Here is a 24,439-nt window from a genome sequence, read left to right as displayed (position 1 = left end):
GCATTATGGGGGCAGTAGTCTTGCTTTGTTTGTGGTGTACTAATTAGACTAACTAGCCTGATTACCATGATTTGTAGGTTAAAAAACAGGGATTGGAAACCGAATCTATGATGAGATGGAGTGAGGTGGCCACCCTAATTTAGCAACAGTCTGTGGTTGCAGACATGGCCAGGGCTTAGTAAAGGAGCCATGGGCCTACATACCAGGAAGGAAATGGCTCCTTTCTTTTTGTACTAAAAAAGCACCCCAAACAAACGGCCATTACTTAGTGAGGTGGCCTCTCACTGTGGTGGTCCCTGGTGGTACTGCGCCTGCAGTAGTGTTACATGCATGGCCCCTGGACATTTCTGCAAAACAGACAGCTGCAAACTAGGATGATTGTTAAGAAACAGGCAGATGCTGGATAGGACAGTGCCTAGAAGTAGATTTAGACGCCTGAAATATTTTATGAAACATTTGCAGGCAAGTCAATGTTTAGGAAACAGACAGCCGGAGGCTAGCACAATGTTTAAAAGTAGATTCAGACTACTGGCTAATTTAGGGAACAGACCGGTGCGAGTTAAGCCAGTGTTTTTGAAGCAAGGTAGATACTTGATAGGACAGTGTTTAAAAACAGCAGTTCTTAGAAATCAGATATATGTGGAACAGAACAGTAGTTAGAATGCAGACGGGTGTAGGCTAGGACTGTCTAGGAAAGGTGTAGGCTAGGGCAGTGCTTAGGACACATGCAGATTCAGACCATGGAAGAGCGGGCAGGCACAGGCCAGGGCTCTGCCTAGACTACCTCAGGCTAGGGAAGTATTTAACAAACGGATACAAGCTAAGGGACTGGATTGTTGTATTGCTCGATTTTTCCGGTCTTATTGTGTTGAAGGGTGATTTAGGTGACTTCAGTCCCTTTCCATTCAAGTCTAAGGGTTAGGGTAGTGAATGGAGCCTATTTACTAGGCACTTCGACATGATTCTGTGCTCTTCCCCATAGATCAGGGCTTGCACATATAGCCTAGGGGATAGATTCGTTAGTATTAGGGATAACCTGTCCTGTAGTGAGGGTATTTCATGGAGCCGTGCTGAATGCAGGCCTGGTAGGCCTTAAACGGGAGAGACTCCATCTTTCCTCCTGCTCTGGCAGCTTGGATGTTTCTAGGTCATAGGCAGTGTTTTAGTTAGGAGGTGTTATTCGCTTGGAGAGAACCGGTTCAGGCCGGCCCTTATCGAAGGATTGTATTTTTCTTCATGCCGAAGACACTACATCAGTCCGGCCGGCTGGGAACGTGTCCTTGGCACGGGGAGGTACAAGAATTTGGTGGGCGGCAGGTTACGGGCTGGAATTTTCCATGAGGAAATGCACGTCTATATTAGTAAAAGTTTGAGGCAGATACTGGCACTTGCTTCTAGTCCATAGGCGGCACCTGGCCGTTAGTAGTAAAGCTGCTACTTATTCCAGGGAAGACAGATGACAAACTTGGAGGTGGAGAAAAACCGAGAAATAGATATTCCAAAGAGAAGAGAGTAGCCGATGAGGAAGAGGTCCCAGTGACTCGGAGAGGGAGACGGGAGTAAACCCGTGATTGCGGAGGTGTGACTTCCAGGCGAAGCCGAGGCGCAGACGAGAAGGGAACCTAGATGACCATTGAGTGCAGGCTACATACGACCAAGGTGATGTCAACCCCTTACTATTAGAGTGTACAACTTAATCTTTCACTTTTCTTTGCAGGTTATGTGATATGTATTATGTTCCGTGAGTGTGCATGTAATAACTAAATAAAGTATTAAAGCAATATGTGCTACGTGTTCTTGTGTAAGAGGGTAACCTATTCTTCTAGTCAGCTGTGACTTGACATGAACAGATGTTAATCCTGATCAGGTAGGTGGTAACTGAGTAAGGGAGAAAGGAGCCCTTCGAACTAGGGAACAAGTTGTGCTCAACTAGCTGTCTTTGTGTGATCTGATATATAGTAACACTGATGTCGTGGTAATTATAGGATGAACTTGTGCTAAGGCTGCCGTCTGGGCAGGAAGTCCTGGGTCCGTTTGGGACCGCGAGGCTGTGACTGCCGTCTGGGCAGGGAGTCTGTGGCTGCCGTCTGGGCAGGAAGTCCTGGGTCCGTTTGGGACCGCGAGGCTGTGCTAAGGCTGCCGTCTGGGCAGGAAGTCCTGGGTCCGTTTGGGACCGCGAGGCTGTGGCTGCCGTCTGGGCAGGAAGTCCTGGGTCCGTTTGGGGCCGCGAGGCTGTGGCTGCCGTCTGGGCAGGAAGTCCTGGGTCCGTTTGGGACCACGAGGCTGTGGCTGCCGTCTGGGCAGGAAGTCCTGGGTCTGTTTGGGGCCGCGAGGCTGTGGCTGCCGTCTGGGCAGGAAGTCCTGGGTCCATTTGGGACCGCGAGGCTGTGACTGCCGTCTGGGCAGGAAGTCTGTGGCTGCCGTCTGGGCAGGAAGTCCTGGGTCCGTTTGGGACCGCGAGGCTGTGACTTGTAGGTCTTGATATATATATAGTAGGAATTCCCTGTCCTTAGATGGTACATATATGTGGTTATTTAGGTGTAAATAGGCCCTAGGGAGGGGGTAACGTTCTGGTTTGGGTTAGAGAGGCTCTGCTGAGCGGGTTCTATCTGATCCGAAGACCCAAGCAGAACATTTGTTTAGGATCGGGTGGGAGTGGCCTGACTGTGTTGGCCTGTTTACCTCTGTTGTGGGTGAGGGGTCGGAGTTGCATGCTCCTCTTTTTACCGTCCATGATCAGGGATGTGGAGAGCGTATTGTCTTTGATCCAACAATTGCCTCCAAATTTGAGACCATTTTGGACACGGGAGCTTAAAGCGGATGTGGAAAACGATGTAAAGCCAGCCTCGTCATAATGCACTTAAAGGGCGAGGGCAGCAAGCGAGTTTGACTGTTTTCAGGATAGTTTGGATGAGCTACAAAGAAATACACTAAGCTGAGTAAAATGCTTTCCATCAAATCATATGAAACTACGAAGTACCACGATACCTCCGGGTCTAGCACAGTGTGCAGGGTCATCATTTCTCTACACTAGCAAATCGTGAGTAATGACTTGTCTCTCCATCAGAGCTGCTATCAGGGCTGGTCCTTCTGAGGATCTGGCAGATTATCGAGTATGGAGGGCATCCCCTTTCACCCTGTCCTACTAGAAACCTCCTCTATCGCTCTCCCAGTTGCCTTTGCTCATGGTTGGTGAAGCCACAACTGCTAGCTGGGACCCTCATTTTTCATCATATGTGTGATTTGAGTTGAAGGAGCAGGCACATGCTGATATCTGGTCAAGACCGGTAGACTGGCATCTATCTGAAAAGTGCGAAAAACAAAAAATATCGTCAGTGGAATTTTGCATAATTGAAGTCTTTACAACTACCATGAAAGCTATTCTTTAGGAGTGTGTGAAGTTTTATGCCTGCCAAATTTTGCAAAGTTCCCAATTTTCTCCATTTCAAAACTGAGAAACGTTTCCCAGTTTGATTGCCTATAGCTGTGGACCGGTTTCTTGAATGTTACATTGAAAGATCATTTTCACTCTAATGAAACAACATACGTTTTCACACAAGGGCAGGAAATGTATGAAAGTTCACATTTTATGATTTTCTGAGGTTTCCATAAAACCTGACCACGAATGAAAGAACAACATAGGCATGTGCAAAGTAGCGAAGGTAAGCAAGAGAGCGTACCTACCCATTAATAGAAAAATGCTGGGCAGCGGGGTGCTTCACCACTGAGCTGTCATCCACTCTGTCCCATTCGGTCAGCCCCTAGCCACCTGCACTTATCTGACCACCCTCCAAAAAGGATCCATCCCAGACCATTGGAGGACTTTCGGCTAGTCCTAGCCCACACACTGACTACCTTCCGCCCCCAGACAAACCTTTCTGGTGGCGACCGCCTCAACACTGAGAGCCCCTTTCAGGTTGTCACCAATTCCACGCCCTTGTTGTCTCTTACTGGCGGCATCCCGTGCAGTAGCGGCTGCTACCGGACAGCGGTGGTGAGGCGGTTAATTAAGAAAAAAAAAACTTTCCTCAGAACAGACAGCCGCCGCCTCCCCTGCGTCCTCTCCCTTTCTCCAATTCGACCGGCAGCAGGAAACACCCGGCACACAGCCTCTCTTGAGCCAATCACAATGCTCCAATGCAGCTTTGTGATTGGTCTGAGTGCCGTGGATCTGCACTCAGACCGGAACGGGGAGCCTTTGTATGTTCCTGACCTGTGTAATGCAGTAATGGACCAAAATCCTTGCGTATGGAGGCCTGGCATCCTTCCCATCAAAAAGTACTACCCAGGGAAACGTGCAGCAAATTACATGCAACTAAGTACAAGTCTACCTGATTCTGGGGCCAACTTCTAAGCTACAGAACCGAGGAAAAACTTCTCGTACACTTAACCATGAGCATAAACACAGCTGTCAGTGTGGGCATGTTATAAGGGTTTGAGTCTCCATTTTTAGGTCGAGCATGGGCAGCGCATTCTCTGCTCCGCAAACCATGCTGTATTGGAGTATAGACTTGAAGCCCCGCCCACTCTCCGCCCTTATTTGTCATTGGCGTGTCATTGTCCTTCGTAAATGCTGGCTTCTGATTTGTAAATAGGCTTGTTAGTCCCTTCTTTGTACCGCCTTGTCTTCATTTGTAACCTCCCATGAGGACTGGCCCTTTTACTTCGGTTGTTACACGGTACGTCATTGGATGCTTTTACAAAAAAAAGCACCACATACCACACTCTCACAGCGGCCGCGGACCTTTCTTTAGGCACAGCTCGTCTAAAGAAAGGGGCATGGCCTGTATTAACGTGCAAGCGCAGCATGGGGCGCTTGTGAACAACAAGCATTTGCAATGCAATAGGTCTCCCATTTTAGAAACTTTGACCTTTTTATTATTGCAGGTTTTTTAAACACATAAATAAAAGGCATTGTCATTTACAATGCCAATAGCTTAAAATCTTGCAATTGCGAGACCTGTTTTGCAAATGCTTGTTAGTCATGGAGTGTTGGAGGAAAAATAAGTTGATACCCCCTACCTCTCTCACATCCACCTCTGCTCAGAGATCCTCGCTTACTCGTGATCTCCTCCCTTCTCCCTCCCAGAGCTCCCATGAATGTGGCCATCGCATAGCTGCCATCAGGGGGAATGCCCGAGCACCATTTATGATGCCCACTGCAACAAGCCAAGTACTACCACATATTAAGTAGTTTGAGTTGTTGCACTCTTCATGTTGATGTACCCCTCTACATTATTCTGTTCCCACACCCTCTCCCCTCACTCTCCTACCCCTTCACTTTCCCCTGATCCTTTCACCCCCATCCCCATTGATGTATGGCTGTATCCATCATGTTCTAACCTTCATCTTGTATCATGTTGTGCGCTTGTCGCATAGCGTGTTTCTTTTTAATACCCAATACAAAATTACAACACAAAAAACTTGATACCTCATATTGACCAATCTGTGCAGCCAGTGGCGCTGTGACCTGGTGCATCCCTGGCCACAAACCAGTGCAGAAAGAATTGATGAGATTGAAAAAAGCTGTGTTTCTCCCATTCATAACACTACAACGCTGGCGAGACATGGAAGAATACGTCTGGACATGAGAAATGCCGTCTTTGACACATTGCTGGTAGGGGTGATGCAGCTTAAAATTTACACTTCACCCCCTCCATAAAGTGTGGCCTTGTGGTTTCGAAGCAAGACCTCAACACGGATTCTACAATCAACTGATGATGTTCGATGACTTCACTACATCACAACATTATCAGTCCATATTGGACTACAAAGTGTAAGCAGCTGAGCTACAGAATCTCATTTTCAGGTTTTTCAGTATGCAGTTCAGCAGGTACTCTCTGACAAGTGGTCGTCGCTGACCAGCGATGTGAGTTTTTGAAGCTTCAGACAGCGCTCTTTCATTATGCCTTATCTGTAGCGGGTATCATGGATAATCCCAAGAAGATGGAGGATATAAGAACAATAGCGCCCTCAAAACATATCAGATGTAAGTCGTTTCTAGGGCATGGTGATATTTTATGGTACCTCATTTCAAGCCCAGCCATCATCCCAGAATCCCTGTGAAATCTCCCAAATGATCAACGTTAGTGGAAATGGAGTTGCCACCTCAGGACTCCTCCCAGGTCACCGATATAGCTCTGAGTTAGCATACTTTTTAGCTTACCTTAACTCCCAACCACCAAAAGATTTGGTTTTGGATGCCAGTTCCTGTGGGCTGAGACTGATACTATTCCAAATGGCCTAACAGGGTTGACTATCACCCATAGCATAGGTCAGCAGAGCTCATACATACCCACAGATCTCACTGTGCTTCCAGATCAATTGGGAAACATTTCTTTGGGGATGCTCTCATTTTTATGTCTACTCACACACATAAGCCTTCCGTGTAGAAATTAATTACAAGCCTCTAGTAACTCAATAGGTTTGCTCCACAGATCACTTTTGCACTCGCCACGATGAATAAAAATAGATTCTGCAGTTATCAAAATAGCAATTCACAGTTGAATACTGATTTGGAAGCAGTCCTGACTACCTCTGGACAAAACCCAGTGCCCCCACATGTGATGAACAAGACATAAAGGATCATTCTGAAGGTGTGACTGATTGTACAATCATGTGACTTCAGAACCTGTAACCACCATGGTCATTCTAAAGAAAATGGCCCATTCAGAAGAATGACTCGTTTTGAAAGGATCCTGCATAGTGATGTCCCAAATCACTGACTCTCTGTACAGCTACACTGCTCATGTGAAGTCTCAAGCACTGGTGAAGATTAAGGTTCAGATGTGTGAAGATCTGATCTTCCTTATTTTTTTTTTTAAAGAGTGGAGCGGTGCACTACCCGAGTTGTCTGTTTTAGTAATAAAGTTTGGTCAGTTTCTTATTTTGAAAGGTGAATCTTTGTTTTATAGTCTAACAAACTGTGCAACAAGCCTCAGCTAACGCGTTTTGTTCAAGAGATTGAACTTCATCAGGGCAATATTGAAGCTGGACGAATAATATACTGGTTCCGGAGTCCCCAGTCGTCACATACGGCTCAATCGCGTAGGTGGATGGTGAAGTCACGTGTAAATCAGGGATTTCATGGACAGCATAGGCCACCTTGATAAGGGCCCGGATGGTGGATCTGGAGCAGTGGTGATCCGGTGCTCCTTCCTCGTATCACCTCTGGATAATGTGGAATACACATTATCCAGAGGCGATCGGTGCACTATGATACGATACGAGGAAGGAGCACCGGATCATCACTGCTCCAGATCCACCATCCGGGTCCTTATCAAGGTGGCCTATGCTGTCCATGAAATCACTTATTTACACGTGACTTCACCATCCACCTATGCGATTGAGCCGTACATGACTGTGGACTCCGGAACCAGTATATTATTCGTCCAGCTTCACTATTGCCCTGACAAACGCGTTGGCTGAGGCTTGCTGCACATTTTGTGGACTATAAAATAAAGATTCACTTTTCAAAATAAGAAACTGACCAAACTTTTACTGAAACAGACAACTCGGGTAGTGCACCGCTCCACTCTTTTAAAACTTTTGTATATCTGCTCGGCAGTTTGCATCTCTCAATGGCAGGTGCTGGAGCTGATCGTGCACACCATCTTTCACCATACCATCTACAACTAATAAGGGAACACAGCTAAGAGGTGCGGCTATTGGAGTCCGCCGTTGGTCCCTTCCCTTTACTCTGATTTTCCTTATTTCCCGATACAGATGATGCAGTGGAAGTGGAATGATTGATTTAACTCACGCCCACTGGCCCCTGGTTTAATGATTCTGTTTTGGCCATAATGGAAAACTGCAAATATGTAGAATGCTTTTGGCGCAAGCACTGCTCTAAAGAAGACAAAGGAAAACTGAAATCAGACTCTAGGAGCACTTGGGGCAAGACCCGTCTTGCCCCAAGTGCTCCTTATTATTCTGATAAAATTGACTCCTCTCAAAATCGCCAAAAGAATTTTTGCAGATTATTAAATCTGTGCTGGATCCAGGCACAGTATTTTCTTCCTCACAGATTGACTGCAATGAACTGTCAGACTTCTTTTGCAAAAAGGTGTCTAATATTCATGTGTTTTTTAATACCATCTCGATGTCAGATTCCACAATAGCTACCATTTTTTCAGACTCTAGTGTGGCATCCTTTTAGCCCTTGGATAACACCAATGTTCTTGCTCTTTCAGACACCAGTAAGTCAGGCTCTTCATTAGACCTGCTACCTGAAGGTAATTCTGAGATTGGTGAGGGCTGCATCCTCCCCGGTCTTGGTTGAGCTGCTCAATACTTCCTTGTCTCATGGCCTGGTTCCAAGGGCTTGGAATTATGCGATGGTACTACCCTTACGTAAATAAAAAGCAAATCTGGAGGTTTCTGACTGGACTATTTATCGTCCAATCTCACTGCTTCCTCTCTGTGCAGAGATCATTGAAAAGCACATCAATCACCAACTCCCTACGTTTCTCCAGATTAACAGCTCGCTTCACTCCTCACAAACTGGATTCCGGCTGGAACACAAAACACAGAAACTGTGCTCTTAGGTGCTACTGAGCACCCCAGGCTGGATCTGGAACGAGTGGGACCCGCTGCTGTCATCCTTCTGGACCTGAGCATCACATATGATATGGTGTCTCGTCAGGTGCTCCTCCAGAGGCTATCCAACTATGGTATTTGAGACTTACCCTCTCGTGATTCCAATATTAACTGGAAGATCGCTCCTTTCAAGTGATCATGAAACCTTACGAATCCCCGATTCACATGCTACTTCAGGGAGTTCCTCGTGGCACCTCATTTGAGCCCAACGCTGTTTAATATGTGTACGTCCATTAGCAGACAAAGTGGTGGCGCATTACTTATTTTTTTCTTATGCGGATGATACGCAAATTGTGGTATCATTCTCTGCCAAGGATGAGCTCACCTCGTCTAATCTCGCTCATTGCTTACCGGAGGTTGAGAGCTGGATGAGGAATAGCTGCGTGAAATTAAATGGAGGCAAGACCCATTGGTGAGCAATCATTCCCATTTCTGGGACTTCCACTGGTGGCCGGAGGAACTAGGTCTGTGTCAAACTCCCAATCACGTGATCAAAGATCTGGACTTCTGGTTGGACGATAGACTGACTATGGACCAGCAAATGATTAAGGTGGCAGTCTGCTGTTTCAGCCTTCTCGGATGTCTGAGAAAAAAATTCTGGCTTCTACCTTTATCTACCCAAAGAACGATTGTGCAGGCTTTGGTCGCATCCAGGTTGTACTATGTTAATTTTCTGTATCTGGGCACTATGAATTCTCACATAAAGCGGCTCCAGATTGTTCAGAATACTGTGGCTCCCCTCTTATGCCCAAATCTGCTTCAGTTTCTCTTCATCTCAGACAACTGCACTGGCTTCCAATAGCCAAACATATTCATTTCAAGGTGTTATGCTATATGCACAAATATATGTATCACACTGGTCCACTATATTTATGTTTGCGGGTCCACCCCATCTCTCCTAGGCGAGAGCTCCACTCCACCGAGCACAATCTTGTAGTTATTGCTGAAGTCCGACTGGCAAGGCAGGAAGGGTGCTCTTTTGTCAATCTTGGAATTAAAGTATGGAAAAATTCCAAACTTTGCCTATGCAACTCACATGCCAAGTTTAGAAAGCTGTTGAAGACATGGCTTTTCTACTCTTTCTACTCTGCTGCTCCTTCTGCCTATAATGGCACTGGGAAACCATGATGGGGGAGACATGAGCTCTAGGAATCTGAATAGAATGATGCGCGCATCAAGCACTCAAGACAGGCAAGCACCCTTCATTAATAATATATGAGGAGCTCACCGAAACACCTTTACAGAATGCAAGTGCAAACCTTTGAACCATTTCAGATGGCAGCTTTTGGTGGTTGTTCAACAGATTTCCAGAACTAAGATTGTCACCACCACTAAAGCAATAATTTCAAAACTAGAAAAAAATCTATCCCTCTCGAGGGACACCTCCAGAGTTAAAGAGGGAATATGCTCCCTCGTTTAAAGTGTGAGAGCAGCGCTTATGCCTAGAAGCTGTGGTCGTATGTAATTGCTTGATTACACCTCGGTGGCTTAAAGCAAAATGTTGAATGCTTCATGTATGTTCCGAAGAGTGTACTCAGACTCTGCAGAGTTGGGGGGGGGGGGGAGGGGGGGCTGGAGGGAGCATAGATTTGCCTCCCATAGATCCATTTCCTCATAAACTGCCAGTCTACTGAGCAACCTTAGTATATAATCCTCAGTCATTTATTCTGGAGTCTAACTGTGAACAACAACTGAAGGACAGAGAGGAGGCACCAGTGGAAAAATGACAGAGTGAGCAACAGGTAAGGGCTAGGAACCAGGCATGAAGGACCAAGAGATACTGCTCATGAGAGGCCTTCATCACAGGGGAAACTTCTGAATGAATCCCATCTCTTAGGGCATTAAATCAAATTGTCATGGACTACCATACGCTGGTGGATTCCTGGGCATATGATGGTAGAGACAGCATAGAAGTGGGTACCTGTTAAACAGCACATCCAGATTATTTTAACTGCCTATAAAGCCCATGTATTTTTGGACACGTTTTGTGAAAGTGTACTGTTCAATTAATTGTTATGAATTTTTTGTATGCACAGGGGTGATTATGATCAGCAGCTTGTTATGAAGACCATGGAGTATTGGAAATTTCACAAGTACCTCTTTTGTACTACCTATACAATCTTGTACTTTTTGTCACCATTGGAATATAGTGCAATATAATGTTCTAATTGCCGCCATTTAAATGTTCTCTGGGGAGAACTCCTTTCACTCACTTTGTTTGTTGTGCTTCTTTGCTCTTTACAACTTTCCTGTGGTATTAATGCCCTCGATGTTTGAAAGTTCACGTGTGTTCTCTGATATATAAGCCCTTGGATTTTCGGCCTGGCATAGCTTGAAAATTAGCCCTACTGCCCATAGGCTGAGCCTGTAGGATATCTATTTGTGTTGAGCCTGAGTGTTTAAGCTTGGATTCACCTGAGGGTTTGCACTATCTAATGTCTGAATGAAAGAAGTCTTAGGGTGCTGCAGTGACTTTGAAAGGTATCCTGCTACTGGGGGAATAGAAAGTGACCAGTTGCCAGAATAGTGAGCGCACAGTAACGGTAGTGATGGTGGGTAGCACGCTGACAAATGCATCGGCTGTTAAAGGTAATTCTTTTTGCAGCAAGTGAGATTAGAGAGATGATGAGGATCTGGGGTCCCAAAATGTAAATTCTGTGTGCCCTGTAAGGTAGCTGTGTGATCCACTATCAAAGCTTGAAACAACTGTGTCACCTGGTGTAGGAAAGTGCCTTTTTGGTATCGTCACCTCCCCCCCACTTTTTGCTCCAATGCTGATGGTTATGACTCTGCAAGTGCACTGGAGCCTGCTGTGCTCAGGAAGTGCACTGGAGCCAGATGGTGGTCACTTCAGGGGTGGATTAGCTGCTGGGGCTAGTGGCCCATTGGCACTTCCTCCCACAATCCTAACTCTCCTAAATTTAGGATTAGGGGGCCATCCCTGACCTCAGAACCTCAGTTCTGATCTAACTTGCAAGAGGACAAAGGAGAGACCCGTGTCTGCGACAACAGGATCTGCACAAAGCATAGGTGTGATACTCTGCACCTGTGGCAACCTTCCTGGAACTGCATGACTCATTCTGTAACCAAGTTCAGTTCCCTCAGAAAGAGGGACCCCTTTGAGAGCCAAAGGCATCACCAGACTCCTTTGTACCAGTGACACTAATCCAATGTAAACTGCAATTGAAACAACGCTCTGGATCTGAAGACTCACTGGCCATCGGGCCCTCTGAGGGATCACCCAAATCCAGATGGTCTAGTGCATTGTGGAACTCTAATCCTGCCCTCCACAAAGTTTTAGGCAGCTACCTCGTTCCCCAGGATCTCCGGATGTTGAAGTAACCATCTGCTGTGCTTCATGCTGCCAAGGCTTGTTGGTTGCCAGTCTGGCAACTGGCCTCTTCGCTCAACACTGCATCTAGAGGCAACTCCATCCAATTTTTGGCCAACATCTGGAGAGGTCTCGTTGATATTTTGCACCCTGTTTCCATGCAGCACCGGTAAAAGCAGCTCTCCAGCGGCACCCATTCAACACCAGGGACAGCCAGGACAACTCTGCACCTGGGCTCTACGGGTCAGGTAAAATTGAACTGACTGTCATGACTTGGTCCTGGGAGCTGCATCACCTTTACCCTTCTTGGGTTTCATGCAACACAACCTGCAAGTGTCCAATTTTCCTACCACCTTTTTCTATTTACCGCAATGCAAAAGTTCTGCTGTATTGAATTGCTGTAATTTAAGTTTTCTTCTAAAATCCATAACTCCGGTTATATATATCTTATGTTTGTTTTGGTGTCTAAATTAATCTAAAAACCTACATTATTTTTATAAATTGTGTCAGATTTCTTTTGAGTTGTCAATTACTTATCGTCCATGTTGGTACTCTAAAAAGCTTAACATATATTCCTCTAGTAAATCCTGACTGCTCTTCGCCACTCTACCAGGACTGAGGTAAGGATTTATTATAGTGAATCCAAGGACCATCTTTGGGCTTTGTGATAGTATTGCATGGTGGAGTCTAACCAGCATCACCACATAATACTACACCTTACTAGACCTGGGGAATAGATATGTTGTCTAAAGCATCAGGAAATGCTTCCATTTTATGTCAACCCTGTATCAAGCATTATCGCTTTCTCCTACAAAAAAAAATAATAATGCTGTGCTGGTTGAGGTATGTTTTATATTTCAGTTTGGAGTAGTTGTAGTTTGCTTGTCAGTATCAGTTCCCCTGCTACAGAGTTTAATCATTGTGTCCTCTTACTGGTTGACACAAAGACTTCAGTCTGAGCACTTAAGATGGTTTTGAGTGTAAGAGAGAATGGCATGCTCTTGTTTGCATGGTCTTCTTTGGAGTGCAGCAGGTCCTTCACCAACACTCCGAGGTTCTTCCTTTTGTCTCTGTGTCTTCTGGCTGACAGTCCTGTGTGAGGCTAGAAAGCTTTCTCTGGTATTCTGGGTCCGGTTCTTCAGTTTGCAATGATTTGTACCAGGTGAAGGATAACTAGGGATTTCATGACTTTGGGTGATTGCAGCAGCGGTGCTGGATTACTTGATGTAAGCAGGTTTGAAAATGTTTTTAGTATTAGTCCTAAATAGTATCAAGTTAGCTCAGACAAATTTCTTCGAAAGACTCTTACAGACAGTTTGCATATAATGGATTCAAATTGTGCACAGATTATTTACTACCCGCTTGTATTTTTGCCATGCGGCCTCTGGACTAACAGGTTGTGTGGCAAAATCTGCTGTCGCAGGGGTTTGCAGAATGATTGCCTAACGAACATTAATTAGGCGGGTCACTATTTATTTGCAACCCCTTGTGATTAGATACAAACACAGTCCTGGTGACCTGCAAGGAACATCAGATCACCAGCTGCCCCTCAGTGAATGTGTTACCACCTCCTTTGAGGAGTCAGTACCTTTTCCACGGTTTGTTCCTGCAATTGCCGTCATAAACCATTGATAATTTGCATTGCAATTTGTAGTTAGGAACAGATGCCTCTTTCATGGCCCTTCGAGATTGCAGTTCACAAGGGCTTTCTGTAATAATAATAATAATAATAATAAATAATAATAACCCAGTATTTGTAAAACGCGGACTAATCACCCCTAAGGGTTTCAAGGCATCAAGGCACTGGTGGCAGCCAGGGGGATTAAATGAGCTATTGCCCAGAGTCAGATGGTGCTGGGCTGTGCTGCTGCCGGGGATCGAACCGTGAGCCCCATGCTCCGGGTCCAGCCGCCCTGGCCGCTGCGCCACATTTCTCCCACGTCTGTGGTTACTAAGCCATTGTTTATAGGCAGACAAGAAGAGAAACTCATGACATGTTCCAATTCTCCAGGCTGTGTAATAGGACCATTATTTCACAATAGCATCAAACATGCATGTGCCTATGGTAACAGTGTGCTGCTGTGTCAGACTTGGGAGAAAGTATCTGTGCCTCTGTGACTATATTTGGGTGGGGCCCGCCTCTCTAGCGAGGGAGTGATCTGAGTGACGTCTGCCGGCGGAAGTCCTTCATGTAGGGGCTCATCTTGGATCTTCATTTGAAGGCTCGCATGTTTGACTGGTTCCTCACGTCTGAGCCTACAGAATTCCTGAATTGAGCTCCAAAGACTGAATTTCTTAATGTGCTTGAAGTTTCTGGTTGAATCTTTTTTGTGTGATCAAGATTGCATTGCTTGTTTCCATGATTTGATTAGGTATGTAACGTGGCGTCAACTTCTGAAGGTAGACTGAGTGAAGCCCTTGCCTGTATTGAGGACTGAATACTGTATACTGAACTTTATTTTTTCTATTGGTAACCAGTGAAGCTCTTTGAGATCTGGGGCGATGTCGAATGTTTTATTTCTGATATAGTCTGCATTATGGTTTTGCAAATGCACAAGCTTTTTATGTGTTTTTTTGGCTCGTCTAGGACCGATAGATTTACAATGGTCTAATGTCGACCACATCAGAACACTGGCAGGTTGAACTTTGTGATTGAAATGAAGGAGAGGTAGGATCCTGCTTGACATAAGGACTGGTATTCTTCACGATTGCTGAGATCTGGTGAGCAAACCAAAGGTTACTTTTGTACCGCACTCCAAGCATTTCTTGGCTGCGATTGGAACGGGAGCAGTGTCTGGATCTTCAGGTCATTTGAGCCTATTTGGTGGTTCTTCAGTTATGAGGATTTCAGTTGACAGCACTGAGTTAAAAGTAACTTTGCGTACCCAGAATTGACCATCACCTGCCCACAGCTGGAAAGATCTTTGGGAGCTGGAGATAAATTGAGCCTGAGATCTCATGAATACGTAACCTGGATAATCTGGATAAAGACCAACTCTGTGGATCACAATAGGAGATGTTTGTGAGATGGAGTTCTCCCTAATCCGTTCACTCTGGTAGATTAGGATTGACACTATAGAAGGGCTATTCCAATGACTCCTGCCTAATTTACCAAGCGTTGCAAGAGTATTTTGTAGCCCACTGTGTCACAAGCAGCAGATACTTTGAATAAAATACGTTTTACAGCATGTCCTGGTCAAGAGAGGAAATCAGATCTCCTCTGATACTATTAATTGCAGAGGTTGCTTCCCTTCCTCGTCTGGACCAGATTCTGTCATGAGAGATGTTATTTAGCTGAACAAATTCTTGGAGCTGGTGTGTGATCTCCCTCTCAAAGATGTTGCATGTGAAAGGGAGATCCGAAATAGATCTATAATTTTCCAGCACTAAAGTGCTGGCTGTAGATGAAAAATACATTCTATTCAATTAACATAATTACCAATTAAGCACATTGTCATTCCAACGTTGAGTCAGCCCTTGTGACGGATTTTTTGGACACAAACATGACATGTGTTGCCTTAGTTATCAGGCAGGCTCTGTGGCATGAAGGGAATAATGGCATTGTTGCTGCACTTAAATTGTGTGGAATGAGTCCGGCTTTGAGCTTCGTCAACGCCCTATTATTGCAATCTGCTTGACAAGTCCCAATAGGGGCACAGTGTGTCAGTTATTTCTCAACATCCATGAGAGACCTCTGACATAACCACTAACAAAGTGGGCCTGATTTAAGATTATAGAAGGAGTAACAATATTACGCCTTGCTCTAACAAGAAGTCTTCAGAATCTTTGGCACAGACACTGATTATAAATAGGAAAGTGTCCACTCCATCTTGATTCCTTTGTGTCAGTGATGCGTATCCCCGGAGGCGGGAGTCGTGCCAGAATTTCAGACCTACATCCAATTAATTTAAATGAGAATCATTTACATTTATGGTGGCTCATTTAAAAGATTGGCATGCTTCTGGCCCTTGTGCACCAATGTTTTATACTCCTGTTTCGTGTAATGCTGGGAGGCTACAACATATATTACAGCCAGGCGTGTGTCCTTCCGGCATACGCACCGTGCCTCACTTTCATGCCGCAGATGGCTCTCCATTCTGGCACTGGAGTTCTCCTGGCGCCCCTCCGGCCTGTGCCCCTCCGGCCTGTGCCCCTCCGGTCCTGCGCCCCTCCGGTCCTGCTCTCCGGCCTGTGCCCCTGGGAGTGGTGTCACCTGCAGCATCTCCGTCTCAGAGGTGGTTCACTTCACTCTCGCTTCTTGCTACTGCGCTGGGCCGTCCCCGGCATCCACACCACTCGGACTCACAGCGCCTCCAGTCACCTCTCCACAGGACGGGCTAGATGCTTCAGACACCCGAGTCCGCCATCTTGTCTGTACACTTCTAATCCAGGGGTAGCGTTGTCGTATGATCTGCGTAGGTGCAGTTAATGGAATATCTCAGCGAACTACAGGTACACCCTGCAAGGAGTGCTACACGAGATTATTTAAACTATGCACATCTGATATCGCGTATTTTAAGGAACTACCTTGAAACAAGGAAAGACCCGTGTTTTATACTCCCTAGAATCGAACTAGCTCTTACAATAGAAACAGTGAGTTACAATGTTCGCAGCAAAACAAATGTGTAGGACCGAATTATTAGTGACCTCTAGGGTCACTGGTGCCAGGACCTCAGACACCCTCTGTGAAGTGGCATATTATGCTTCTCATCCCTAATAACCACCGACAATTGGGCCACCAATGCTGCTTCTAGTACTAGTCTGCCGCCCCATGCTAGTAGCAGCTAAGTGGTCTCCTTGCCAAAGAACAGACCCAGCCACCTGCCGCTCATCTATGCTCTAAAGAGGTTAAGTAAAGTGAACATGCGTATTTTAATTCACCTGAACTGCAGACAGCAAAAAAGAATAGATGTTTAGACGTTTATCCACACTTTCTGTAGTGATGTTACCAAAACGTCTATGTATGTTTATTTTTGCTTCACATTGTTTTTTTATTCTGCAGTTAAACTCAATTGAAATGCTTCATTTTTATTTTTCTGCTCCGCAGTGCTCTGAGACCTTCATTGGTTAAGTGAGTGCTTTTTAATCCAAGTAGAATTTTTTTTTAATCCTCTCCATACTTACTCACTCTCTGACGCATTTTTAGTAAGAGTTTTCTAAAGAAGGGCGTAAAGGACTCTCACATATAAATCTTGAAAGCCATATGTGTCACATTCAGCAACATAGTAAAAAAACGCAAAAAATCGAAAATAGATTTGATAAGTACAAAGGTGCCTTGGTTTGTTATGCTGTGATCATTCGTCAGGACATAGATGCATGCTGCACCTCAACTGCGACTGGCTGCCATGGTGACGGGTCTGCCAGGATTGTGCTTAATGCAAGGTTTAGTGGTTTCAGCAATAAGAAGGTGGGGATCAAAACTCCCCATTTGAGAGTTCACAAATTAAGGAAACGAAAAAATGTTACATTACCAAGCGCCCGTGCTTCCACCTGCAATGAAACCTTCTCAAAATCCTTCAATTGCCCATCAATAGAGTATTAGGAATTTGCAAAAGCGTCTGGCTGACATGTAGTGGGTTCTCTTGGGCTTTGGTGGAGGAAGACTGGACAATGTAAGGTAAACCCGAGAACTAGATTGCTAACCCTTTGTGTACTTGCTTCTGGGTTAGGCCAACCATTTCCGGGGTCATCTAACAAATTACAGTATTTATACCTGATAAAATATGCAGAAATTGCCTGGCAAATTTCTATTGTGTTGCAAGGCTTGTTGACTAAGCTAGCACAACACTTTATTGTAATCCTCTACCATTCTAGTTTTCTAACTTTTCCGGTTCCCTCACGATAGCCGGATGTAGACATGGATCTTGTTTGTTTAGTACTTTATTTAGTCCTTCATCATCTGGATATAGTGGATTTCGTGCCATCCCATAGTCCCCTGCTTGTATCCTGTTTGATGTGGTAATAAATGTTCGGTGCTAAATTGTTGGTTTGGGTACTTCTCTGTATTTACTCTTCTGATAATCCTACATTGTTCTGTTACTAACATCCATATGTCTGTTCATCCGGCCAATCAGAAGAAGCAGAGTGGCCCCGTGTCTCCATCTTCCCGCTTTCCCCCCCCCATTCTTTCTTATTGGTGTGCCTGTATCCTGCCGAGAGGGAGTGAGATCCTCATGTCGTTGCCGTCCTCTGCTCAAGCTGGACACCGGGGTCCTCGTTCCTGTCACTCGTCTCCGAGCGGGAGGAGGCTTCTGGTGCTTTCGGTCACTGCTTCGCCATGAAACTTAAATCCATTGAACGGAAAAACAGGAGAATTAAAACCAGATGTGAAGTTTTTCCCCTTTGCAATATTTTCTGGGTAAAATTATAGTTTCATGATGCGGTGCAGGCAAGGCTTACGTGTTGGAGTAAGAGCCAACAGGGCTCACCTAACTCATGATAAAGGCTTCTCACCGGCCGAACCAATGGGAAGTAACTCTTCTGGGTGAATGCAGCCAAAGGTATGACGTGCACTGTGCCTTTCCCAAGAAGTCTTGCCGGTCTGTAGGGGTCTTCATGCATGCTATTCAAGATGGAGAAAGAAGCCAGAGACCGCTGTGTGTATATTCACGAGGCAATCCTCTTTTCTAGAGAATCCTAAATAAACTGTGCATTCCTCGGATTTACCACCCGTTAATTATGACCTTGAAGTTTTATCCATGTATTCCCTACTGGGAGAACATCATGACAAAGGTTATTGGGTACGCTGACCTGTATGTCCAAGAGCTGTCATCCCCAAAGCACCAATATACTGAATATGTACCTTTAGTGAAAAGAAAGGCCATATCCACTCACCACTAGAACGGTGTTACACCTCCCTTCTGCTACTGGTGTGATGCGCACTTGAGGGAAGGGAGAGCCTTTCAAACAGAAGCGTTTTAGCATTGAGGCCGATATAGATTACTTAGTTCTCGGTAAAGTAAACGATACGTTTGTAGAAAAGACGTCAAGTTTGGGTGTTTTAGACACAGTAGAGTAAGTACGAAAAACTTTGCATTTTTCCTTTTAGCAGTAAAAAACGCTAAAAAGACATTTTTGTGGCTGAAGTGCACAGTCGGGGGAAAAGGGGACTAGAAGAAACACAACAGCACTAAAGAAAATACAGGGAGGGGGTGAGAAAACCCCAATATAAATACTCAACTTCTGAGAAGGAAAAAGCAGGAGACGAAGGAAGAGGAAAATGATAGTGTCTCTTTATTTACAACAGTAATAATAAGAGGGAAGACCGCTTTCCCTTCCCAAAGAGAATGTTGATACTGAAAATAAAAACAAAACACCTATATTAATTTTCATAACTTTGTTGACTTTGAGGACATAACTTAGAAACCCCAAAAACCAAATTACCAAAGCCAATAGGCTGTGATAAGAGCTCAGTCAAGTGATTCTAGATTATGCAGATTCTGTCAAACCTCTAGCCATAAAACTGCGTTCTCTTTTTCAGAGTGACTATGTTCTTTTCTTAGACAGGTTTGTATATTACAATAATTGAGATTAAGATGTATTAGTCATGAAGTCTTACATTTCTCATACGTGAGGGGCCCTTGGCAGATGCACTACTGTGTAATTGTTCCACTATCTGGTTTGCTCCTCATCCCATGCCTGGTGACAGAACTAGGGTGACTCTGGTCACTCATAAGCCCATCGACATCCGCTGCAACCTGCTTTAGCATTTTAAATGGTCTCTGAACCACCTTTGCGCAGATTGCTCAAACTCGAATCAATAGCGCGTTTGCAGAAGGAGGTGTGCCATACCGAAGAAACTGTTGCCGCCCTCGCGGTCTACTTTAGTGCAATGTACAACTTGAATGTCACTTCTATAGTTATTGAAGTATGTAACCATTACCAATGTCAGTCTGTTTGGAACCTTGAGTCTACTTGGTACCTGTTCATTCAGGGATCAGTCTGGGCCAAGAAGCTGAGACACCCTTCCTTCATGTTTTGTATGTGGTCTAGTAGCTAGGCTGCATATAGTTCTCTGTTGATACTCCGCTACATACATACTCTTCTTAGGGCTGTGATGCACAACCTGGTGGCATTCCCGTCCTCAAGGACCGGCTTGCTGACTTTGATATGGTCTGCAATCCTGACCTTCTGGAAAATGTAATTAACTCAGACTAAAAGGGTTCCACGATTTCCTCTTGAGCAAATAATAAACATTTTAAAGGGATCAATTTGCCGCTTAACCTGTTGCACTGACACTTCCAATCCATAGAGTTTCACACTCGCTGGTTATTTTCAGCTTCTCCTGCTGGCCTCTTATCTGTTAAGTATTTTCCTTTCAAATGACAAGTGTATGTTAACTAGAAGCATCTGTATTTATTTATTTAATGTGATTTTATAAAGCGCAATCTTTACCCAAAGGTGTCAGAGTGCTTTACAAAAGGACCAGTTACATTACATAAGGACTTCAGAGTACATTTGTTACATAAAAGATTCAAACAGAAAAACTCTAAACTCGCATAAGAAGTCGACTGCGGATACTAGTGTTTGAAGTTGCATATATACAAGTTGGAAATTCACTCCAGGAAAAGACACAAAATATCTAGGTGTCCATGGCTGCAGTTTCTTTGAACCCTTGTCAGGAAAGGATCATGGCTGGGATGACACATTGGCTGAATGGCAATCACATAAATTGAAGGCTGCAAAAACCAAAGTTGCCTTTTCAATTTTAAATGTAGAGAAGTCTTCCAAGAACACTCAATTCCACTTCCTAGTAAAGTGATGTATCTAGGGGTTCTTATGGACGTGACCAGGGGTGTCGTCAACCCCTCCCCCCAACCTCACGCTTCAGCAGCTACAGCAAGGGTGGGGCTCTTGATGCGCCTCTTCTGACTGCAACTCAGCAGAAAAAGACTCACACTTAAAGTTAAAGTGTGGAAGGGTGGGTGGAGGGATGGTTGGATGAGTGAGTGAAAGGATTGATGTAAGGATGGATGAATGAAAGGGAGTAAAAGGGAGAAAGGATGGATGAGTAAAAGGTGGATGGATGATGAAAGGATGGGTGGGTGAGTGAGAGGCAGAATGGATGATGAGGAAAGGGTAAATGGATGGATGAGTGGATGTATGGAGTGGAAGGCTGGGTGGATGGACAGGTTGAAAGTGTGGATTGAGGGATGGGTGAAAGGATGGATGAATAAATGAATGGGAGGGTAGATGGATGGTTGGATGAAAGTGTTCACGGATGGATGAGTGAAAGGGTGGATGCATGAGTGAAAGGGTGGATGCATGAGTGAATGAAAGGATGGTTGAGTGAAAGGGTAAATGGATGGATGGGTGGTTGGATGGATAGGGCGAAGGGTGAATTGGTGAGTGAAATTGATGGCTGAGTGAAAGGGAGGATGGATGAGTGAAAGAATGCATGATTGAAAGGATGGATGGATGGATGAAAGGGAATGGATAAGTGAAAGGATGGATAACTGAGTGAAAGGGTGGATGGATGAATTTGTTTGATAGATTTGAAGATAGATGGATAGGTTTGGATATGGATGGGCAGGAGGATGGATGGAACAGTGGCAGACTGAATGTTGAGAGAGAGACTGAATAGATGACATAATGTACAGGCGAAATGGGGGATATCAGCAGGGGGATTGAAGGATGAAAGGATACATGGATAGATGCTCTTGATGTAGCGCTTAAAAGGTTGAAAATTGTAGGGGTGCGTTATATTCACTGTTAGTCGGCACCCGCATATAATCAAATGTGTACTCAGGTATTTTGTGTGCAATGTATTAAGAATTGTATAATCTATATCGATTTCAATAGAAGTGTTAGCTATGTACAAGCATATTGTGAATGTATTAAAAAAATGCATAGAGTTCAGTCATTTGAACAATGTGATGTTAAAACGTGTAGATTAGAATTCGTGTCTGTAGACTGTTTAGTTTGACCACACATGAAAGAAAGACGTAAATGTCAATACTGTGATTTAGACAAGCTTGTGTAACCGTAGTAGTGGCCAGAATTCGCATATATCGTTGAGGCGAAAGGCCTGGTATTTTCTTATGTTAGCCAAGGGCAATAGGCCAAAAAGGATTTATTCCAGTAGAGGTTTTAGGCTGTAGTAAATTGCAAGTTAAAAGATGTGAAGTATGTCTGTCTTGCATGATCTCACCCCAGGTGCAAGGACAGTTGCTCGTTAATAGAGAAGCTCTTTGTTCATGAATTGACTTATGTAGTAAAAGCCAGACATGGGAGTGCATTGGAATGTGCCAATCGTAACTCCTAGTGCGGATGGTGTCTGGGACTCAAGGCCAAGCGATGGACGATGGAACTGGACAGCGCTCTGTGGAAAATTACTTAAAGACGACTCCGCAGAAGAGGAGGTGCAAAGGGCGTGTTCTGAGATTTGGGGTTCTGTATTAGGGAAAGCGCCCCGAGGGTGGAGGCAGATCAGAGCAGCCCAGAGCAGAGAAAGGCTAGGCGAAGAGATAGAGGGGGCAACTTAGACCAAGCTCTTTAAGGGAAGACTTCTTAGGAAGTTTCACTCCGACACCTTTCGACTGAGGGTCTCAAGGAATTGCTAAGTAGGGATGTCATCTAGTACAGAGTAGGGACAGAGATGGTGTGGTCCAGTGTCCCTAATATCGACATTGGCTTGGTAGTTTTCTACCTCATGCTTTTAGAGATTGTGCTTTTAGTTATTTTTAGCCGTATGCGGATTCTTCGTAGAGTAGCATTTGTGTTAGTGCCTATGTACTTGTTGTGCCTCGTATTGAGGACTTTGTATCTTCAAATCTTTATGTTGATAATAAAAGCCAGAGAGCCAAGAGATTAAGTCTCGCGTCCTTGATTATGACAATTTGTGGACAGTAATTGTGATAATTGTGTTTATTCCCTCCACGCTATTGGGCAAGTAAAAAGTTCCATCCGACCAGAGTGGGTTCTAGTAGATAACTGCGAGATACTAAAATGGGCCGGAGCACTCTGATAGAAGAGACAAGCAACCTCTTCTGGAAAGGGTCTCAATGACTTGCTTCACTTGCATAGTCCCATAAGAGCTTTTGTTCAAGTGGGGGGTATTATAATTTTCTGGCTACTCCCCTGGATGTAACCAAAATTCAAGACCTAACTTTTGTGTGACTTCTTCTTGGAAATATCATACCTTCTCTGGCAGACGAGCACAGCAGCATGAACGGTTTTAGCAGCCATGTTCACTTCTCGGATTGACTACTGCAATGTTCTCTCGTGGCGTGCATCAAAAACTGCTTTCCTATGCGCCAGAACGCTGGTGTTGTGCTGGTAATCGAAGAGTAATTTTTATATGAGCACAAATTAATATAGATATCAGAACTGAAAGTGAATTATAGGGATGTCACTACAATTTGAAATTCTCTGAATATATTTGTAATGCTGCTCCGTGTTTAGGCATTTCTTACATAACTTCTGTTGATCTCTTGCATATTCGGTTTCTATATTTCTCTAAATAAATGGTTGCTGCTTAGCAAAATTGTTAAAGCAAAGTAATTTCATAAAATGTAATTATTTCAAATAACCATTTTCTTTGAATAATTAGACATCATAGTTGCATGCTACAGTATTTTTTGGTATTAACGTGTTTGAATATATGCTTCTGCTACACACTGGAAACATTAGATTTAAATGTACCTTTAATATCTAACCTAGAAACAGCATGGTAATTTATTTACATTACTCATTTTATCTAGTACAATCCCCAGTTGGATCATGTCTAGTGCATGCATTACGTCCAGAAGAAGGCTGTATGAAATCGTTGTACCAAGTCAACACATTCACTGTCTTTCAGTGACATGAACTGATAGATGCCGGTTATTCTTCAAAGTATCTTTATTTTCAATCGATCACATTTTACCGTGAGAACTCCGGGTTGTTTGTGTTATTGGTGGTGGGAATGTACATGTGTGTGGAGATGATAGTACACGTGTTCAAAAACTGTAACTTTGAGCTGGGTATAGGCCACACAATAGACATTGCTTCTTTTGTCTCTTTCTAAAACGTTTGTTTGAAGCTATAAAATGAATCCTGCAGATCTCATATGGAGGAGACTGGGTCTCATGCAGATATCAGTGGGCTTTAACTCGGCATTTCGATGCGGTTATGTGAATGAGGTGTCATATAGGAAAGAACAAAGTTAGTTTGAAGTGTTTGTATCCCATTAATCGAACGTTTATGCTGAAGACCCAAAATGCAGATCTCGGTTGGGTAAACTTGAACTGTCTTTTATTAAAAAAACAACATTTCTGCTGTTGCTTTCATGACTGAGCTGGAGTTTTGTTGTTCTGCTGTAGGTCCTCGCTCACCTGTCCTCACTGCCATAAACAGAGCAACACGTTCGACCCCTTCCTGTGCGTCACCTTACCGATCCCACTGCGGCAGACAAGGTAGGCTGCACCCCATAACACATATATTACGGTTCTCTTTTTACTGTTTACATTTGTTCTGTAATTTTCTAGTGTATAGTTGGCACAGTTGGGGGGGGGGGGGGGGCTGGGTGAG

The 24,439-nt window shown here is 44.4% G+C and overlaps 1 protein-coding gene across 1 annotated transcript in view; it reads left to right on the top strand.

Moving 5' to 3' along the window:
* Window positions 1-24,439, top strand: part of USP43 (ubiquitin specific peptidase 43) — a 920,725-nt gene that overhangs the window by 414,108 nt on the left and 482,178 nt on the right. Inside the window, exon 4 of the mRNA XM_085616819.1 lies at window positions 24,232-24,324. Coding sequence (XP_085472945.1) covers window positions 24,232-24,324 — 93 coding nt within the window. The remainder of the gene's footprint in view (window positions 1-24,231; window positions 24,325-24,439) is intronic.

The sequence above is a fragment of the Triturus cristatus genome, chromosome 7 (genome assembly GCF_964204655.1).
Source record: "Triturus cristatus chromosome 7, aTriCri1.1, whole genome shotgun sequence".
Lineage (NCBI taxonomy): Eukaryota > Metazoa > Chordata > Amphibia > Caudata > Salamandridae > Triturus > Triturus cristatus.
The sequence above is the reverse complement of the archived record's forward strand: the minus strand, read 5'-3'. Positions and strand labels throughout refer to the sequence as shown.